Source organism: Oncorhynchus tshawytscha, linkage group LG23 (genome assembly GCF_018296145.1).
Source record: "Oncorhynchus tshawytscha isolate Ot180627B linkage group LG23, Otsh_v2.0, whole genome shotgun sequence".
NCBI classification, from domain to species: Eukaryota; Metazoa; Chordata; class Actinopteri; order Salmoniformes; family Salmonidae; genus Oncorhynchus; species Oncorhynchus tshawytscha.
Window position 1 is genome coordinate 15254156 of NC_056451.1, and position 6000 is coordinate 15260155.

The window sequence follows — 6000 nt, forward strand, 5'->3', positions numbered from 1 at the left end:
TCTGTACAACATGGGTCATGCCTGCCTATACACCATGGAAGGCCCAAATTTGTTAGCTAACTAAAGTAACATGGACATAACTAACTTTTTTAAAATGATGTTTCTATTGAAGTTTGTAGAAATACACCTTGATCTTTAATGTCCATTGTCATGCTCAAAATGTGCATTACTGTGTGTGTGCGTGTGTGTGTATGTGTGTGTGTGTGTTAGCCTGCTCCAATGCAGATCCTTTCCTGTGTTATTGAAGGCCAGCTGGGCCTGTTTAGAGAGACGGAGTCTCTACGCCTCATAAAACACCAGCAGCCTACACACACACACTGAAGACTGCAGTTTCTCCCGGCCCATACTAGACGACAAGGTAAGAAAGAGATGAGCTAATTATGAAATTTGAGTGAGCTATCCCCATATGTCTTGTGTCATGTTTTGTCATTAGAATGACCTCATGCACACCTGCACACTGTTCCTAACTCTTAACCCAGTAAGTGGCTACTTCTCTTCCCTTTAACTGCACCAGGCCAGGCACACCACAGCCATGACACTGATCACCATAATGCACCCTCTCTAGTCTAATTTGCTTAATTCCTTCAATCTCTCTCTCCTTCCCCCTGTATGGCTCTATATGTGTGTGTGTGTGTGTGTGTGTGTGTGTGTGTGTGTGTGTGTGTGTGTGTGTGTGTGTGTGATGATAGATTATATGCGTGGGTGTGTCTGTCCCTTATGTTGCTGGTTTGAACCTGTATTAATGAGGCTACACTAAACTTAGCCATATCCACCACACACACACACACACACACACACACACACACACACACACACACACACACACACACACACACACACACACACACACACACACACACACACACACACACACACACACACACACACACACACAACACACAAATCTGAAGATCTAATAAAAAGCAGACATCCCCTCCTTCCCCCTCTTATCCCCTCCAGTCTCACAGTCTCAGAGGGAAAATGAATTCCCATGTGCTCACAGTTTAGCCCCCTAGCCCGCTGACCGCTTCTTACACACTCACACTTTACCCCTCCCCAGGATAATTGAGAGAGAGAGAGAGAGAGAGAGAGAGAGAGAGAGAGAGAGAGAGAGAGAGAGAGAGAGAACGACAGTGGAGGAGTTATTAATCTCTATGAAATTGATTGCCCATCCTATCAGAATAGACCAGTTAGTGCAACAGGAAGTCGTTTTTTTCAGTAAAGAAACAGAGGTGACAGGACCCGAATTCCAGAACACCAGACAGACAGATGCATTCAGCCACCACCCACCGACATATCCTTCTCATAGACATGAATAGTAGTTATTTTTCTATGGCCCTCTTCATTCACACTCCAGCTGACAAAGACCATGTGGATCATAACACACACACACACAGACACACACACACGCACACACACACACACACACACACACACACACACACACACACACACACACACACACACACACACACACACACACACACACACACACACACACACACACACACACACACACACACACACACACACACATTAGTGGTGAGGGCGCTCTCTTGTGTTCTGTTATTTGTCCGGATGTATGTAAGTGCATCGGGTGAAATTACACTTCTAACAGGAACACACACACACATGTACAGTTCTTCTGTGCTCCTGAAACCTGAAGCCAACCACATGGGCAGGAGTTAACCCCTTCATACTCACTCATTAACTTTGTGAGAGCAAAACTAGCACATACACACACACACATCATACACACAGGTACACCGCATGGTGTAACTCACTGGTGTTGTCGAAGGGTATCTGTGTGCAGCTGTAGGGTTGCTTGGTGGGGTCAGGGTTTAGGGGATAGGGACAGTAGTAGACAGCTCCTCCCTCTATGATGCCTGGCTGGGATGTGTTGGCCTTGGGCGCTCCCACCAACACACTCAACCTGCAGGGACAGTCATGACAGAGATATAGTGCCACTAACCGAATGTTCACACACAAAACTTAAGAGAAAGAAATTGTCTTTAACACACAAAGACCCACACACTCTGAGAGAGAGAGAGAGAGAGAGAGAGAGAGAGAGAGTATTAACATATACATTGGGCAAGACACATTAATACTTTAGTCATTTAGCAGAAGCTCTTATCCAGAGCATAGAACTAAGGAGCTGAAACAAGAATCATGATAGGAGCATCTTGGTAATAAAACAGCCCTCAGTTTGTTTACAAATCCCAGCGCTCATCACAGAGTCAGCACAGAAAGCACAAGTACAGTAGGCTACTAGCAATATGACATATTGTTTCCTGTAGTCTTGGTGGGCTTGGAAAACTCCCAACAGCTTACTATTCTGTGACATTTGTTACTGTATTTGTGTTCACTTGCAAGACGAATTTCCTGTTGAAATAATGATATTTTATTCTACTATTTTATTAGGAGAATTAACCAATCTCTATGTCCGGACATGTTGTTTCGGGGAATCCAGACCTAATTCATATTAACCCAACATGAACCCGCAGACCTTTGTAGGCTGTTCCAAATTGAAAATAACAACTGTAATGTTTTAAAGTGATAGTTGTGGTCTCGGACTGTTTCGGACTCACGTGCTGCTTTCGGGGGTCGGTCGGTAGAAGTCCACGGAGTAACCAAAGTAGCTCCCCTCTGGTCCTCGGTACACCGCAGGGTGCTCCGCATGCAGGTTGAAGCCCGAGACAACCGAAAGGACAGGCCATAGCACCGACACCACGCGACACAACATCCCACCAAATGCATACATCCTATAGGCACACATTAACACCTTCCCCGCAGCCAGACCAGTAGTCTATCACACCGCTCGAATCCCTTAGCAAGGAGAGAGATGATAGGCGAGATGGGGGGAGAGAGATGTTTCTGTCCAGCCAGGTGAGTTATCCCAAGTTGTGCGTCCCCGTGCGTTCCGCTCTCGCCGCTGTCTCCCACACTAGTCACTAACACACACTCTCCGCCGGGTCAGATCTCTTGATGCTCTCACTCACACACACTCTAAACTCCTCTACAGCCTGTAGCCAGACTCTCCTGTCGCTGCGGCAGCGCGCTTCTATTCTGTGCGCGCCCCCGTTGCACAACACTTCGACCCACTTCAAGACCATACCCAGACCACATCAGAACGCGCGCCAAGTGGCTGCATCATAAAGCTATCGTTTTATATGGAGGGAAAAAAGCAATTTTCTCCATTCGTAGGTTTGGATCGAGAAGCAATAATACTATAAAGTGGATGTATTAATTATTTCTCTCTCTCTTTCTTGCTCGCTCGCTCACTTACACGGACGCACGCACGAACAATAGTCCTATAATATGGCATGACCTCAGTCAGTGTGGTGATACTGATTGAAGTCTGATATTACAGATCTCGCGTTTCGCGGCGTTTTATTATTAAACCGTTCATTCTGACCGCGCGGGTTTAATTAGGTGCGTTTCCTTCCATTAAAGAATAATCACCGGTAATTATCTTGCGTAATTATTACTGAGATCTAAAGTTAAACACGCCAGCCCGCGGACTAAAACTAAAGATGGGTTAGGCCTAACACGTTGTGTGTGTGGGTCTATATGTGTTTGTGTGTGTAGGTCTATGTGCGTGTGTGTGATGGGTTTTCACGGCACGCGTTACCAGTCCCCTGTCCTGCGCGAGTCCTCTCCCAAAAGTGAAGCTATAAATAAATTCGTAACCTATTCTGATACACACAACTTGTGTGTGTGTTGTAGACATCTTGCCTGCATAGCCTACATCCTGTACAGTAGATCTGAAGTGTTGCCTTATCAAAGCAGACCATACCACTACGCCCACATCACTAGTCCAGTGTGTGTGTGTGTGTGTGTGTGTGTGTGTGTGTGTGTTGTAGACATCTTGCCTGCATAGCCTACAACCTGTACAGTAGATCTGAAGTGTTGTCTTATCAAAGCAGACCATACCACTACGCCTACATCACTAGTCCAGTGTGTGTGTGTGTGTGTGTGTGTGTGTGTGTGTAAAGTGTGTAAAGTGTGTAAAGTGTGTAAAGTGTGTAAAGTGTGTGTGTTCCTGCGTTAACTCAGTCTGCTCCTAATCAGCATCAGGAGTTTTAATTAAATTGAAACTTCAGAGTGTTTCATTGTTGTCAAGAGACTGAAAGTCTCATAAAGTCATAGTGAGCTGTAAAACTGTGACTGCTGTGGAGTACTGCTCTTTCTCAGCTGTTATGAGGGACATGTTAAAAGAGATGCTCTATGTCCATTTGTGTTAGAGAAACATGACTTATGTGGACCACATTGTCCAAACATCTGTGATCTGTGATGACCTGAGTAACGATTTATTTAGCTGTTGTCCAAAATGAAGTACTTAGGCTGAAATGTATGTGTTTCTATGTTAGTGTGTGCGTGTGTAGAGATGGGATGTTACTGTTAACCACTTCTTTATATTTTCTGACAAGTGATATGAACCAGGTGGGGTTGTGTGTGTTGTGCTTGTTACATAATCTGAGTCTGCATGGTGATGAGAGGGAGTCACAGTGAGCAACCTTGACCTACCAGATGGAGACAAGTTTCCCCAACTCTCCTTAACCCCTCCCCTCGCATGCCCTCTTCCTTCTTTACCCCTCCCTCTCTTTCCCTCTGCTGTTCTCAATCTCTTTCCTTATGTCTCTCTGCACTCCTCTTGCTGTCCGTACCTCTCTCTCCATCTCAATCTACCCCTTCCCTCCCTCCCTGTTAATGTACACTACCGTTCAAGACTTTGGGGTCACTTAGAAATGTCCTTGTTTTTGAAAGAAAAGCACATTATTTGTCCATTAAAATAACATCAAATTGATCAAAAATACAGTGTAGACATTGTTAATGCTGTAAATGACCATTGTAGCTGGAAACAGCTGATTTTTATTGGAATATCTACATAGGCGTACAGAGGCCCATTATCAGCAACCATCACTCCTGTGTTCCAATGGCACGTTGTGTTAGCTCATCCAAGTTTATAATTTAAAAAGGCTAATTGATCATTATAAAATCCTTTGGCAGTTATATTAGCACATCTGAAATCTGTTGTTCTGATTAAAGAAGCAATTAAACTGGCATTCTTTAGACTAGTTGAGTATCTGGTACCAAAAAAATTGCTTTTCTTTCAAAAACAAGTGACCCCAAACTTTTGAACAGTAGTGAATGTCAGTGTTGAACTCCAGAGACAGATGGAACCATAGTGGCTCATTATATTACAGACCAGCATATGGTCTCACACATGCACATGGTGACCAACGACAGACAGACACAAACAGAATTACCATGCCTGTGTACCTTCCATTCTCATGGAGCACATATGCTAACTGTGTGAGCATGTTTCTGCTTGCTGTGTGCAGGCATATAGAGGTGGACAGTTTAACTCAGTGTACACACACACACACACACACGTGAACAGCACTCTTAAAACTGCCCTTTTGAACAATGTTGATAGGTGGACTGCTCTTTCTCAACTGCTTTTGTGTAAATCCAAGATAAACAGAATGAAAAAAAGAGACTTCAGATATTCAACAGGATTTCTGTTCTTAGAAACTTTACCTGGCGAGGATACACATGTGCGTGCACACACACACACAGAGGACTAGAAAAAGAGTAGTGCTCCTCTCTTTGGTGTGCCGCATGCCTGTGTTATGAGGGTCCCTCACCAGGTAAAAGCGTTGTAATTTGTATTAGTTTCAGTGTGCGCTCAATAGTTCAACCATCTGTTCTTGTTTTCTCCTCTCTCTCCCAGTTTCATCCAACAAAGACACACAGAGATATCCCCTTTCCAATAACACACATACACCATACGGAGACTGACACATGTACGCACATACATACAGGCCATGTTCGAGAGCATTCTGTCCAAATCCATGATGAATTGTAGTTAAATTGTGACTGACTGATCTACAAACAATAATGAGTAGTTACTTATGATGCAAGTAGACAGATGGTTAGGCGAGACTATGATGCAAGGTGATGTGTAGATTAGTCAGTCGGCAATCGCCGGCAACG

At 44.3% G+C, this 6000-nt stretch overlaps 1 protein-coding gene across 3 annotated transcripts in view; it reads right to left on the reverse strand.

Annotated features, from left to right (window-relative positions):
• LOC112222541 (integrin alpha-8) overlaps positions 1-3650 on the reverse strand; it is a 50869-nt gene extending 47219 nt beyond the window's left edge. For 2 of the 3 annotated variants that reach the window (XR_006079716.1, XM_042304679.1), the window contains exons 1-2: positions 2589-3648; positions 1785-1933 (exon numbers count right to left, since the gene is read on the reverse strand). Coding sequence is in view for 2 of the 3 variants with exons in the window: in XM_042304679.1 (XP_042160613.1) it covers positions 1785-1933; positions 2589-2776 (337 nt within the window). In the remaining variant the exon portion in view is untranslated. Of the gene's footprint in view, positions 1-1784; positions 1934-2588 lie in introns of all 3 variants that reach the window. The other variant, XM_042304680.1, reaches the window with a different exon arrangement.
• Between the last annotated feature and the right edge of the window lie 2350 nt (positions 3651-6000).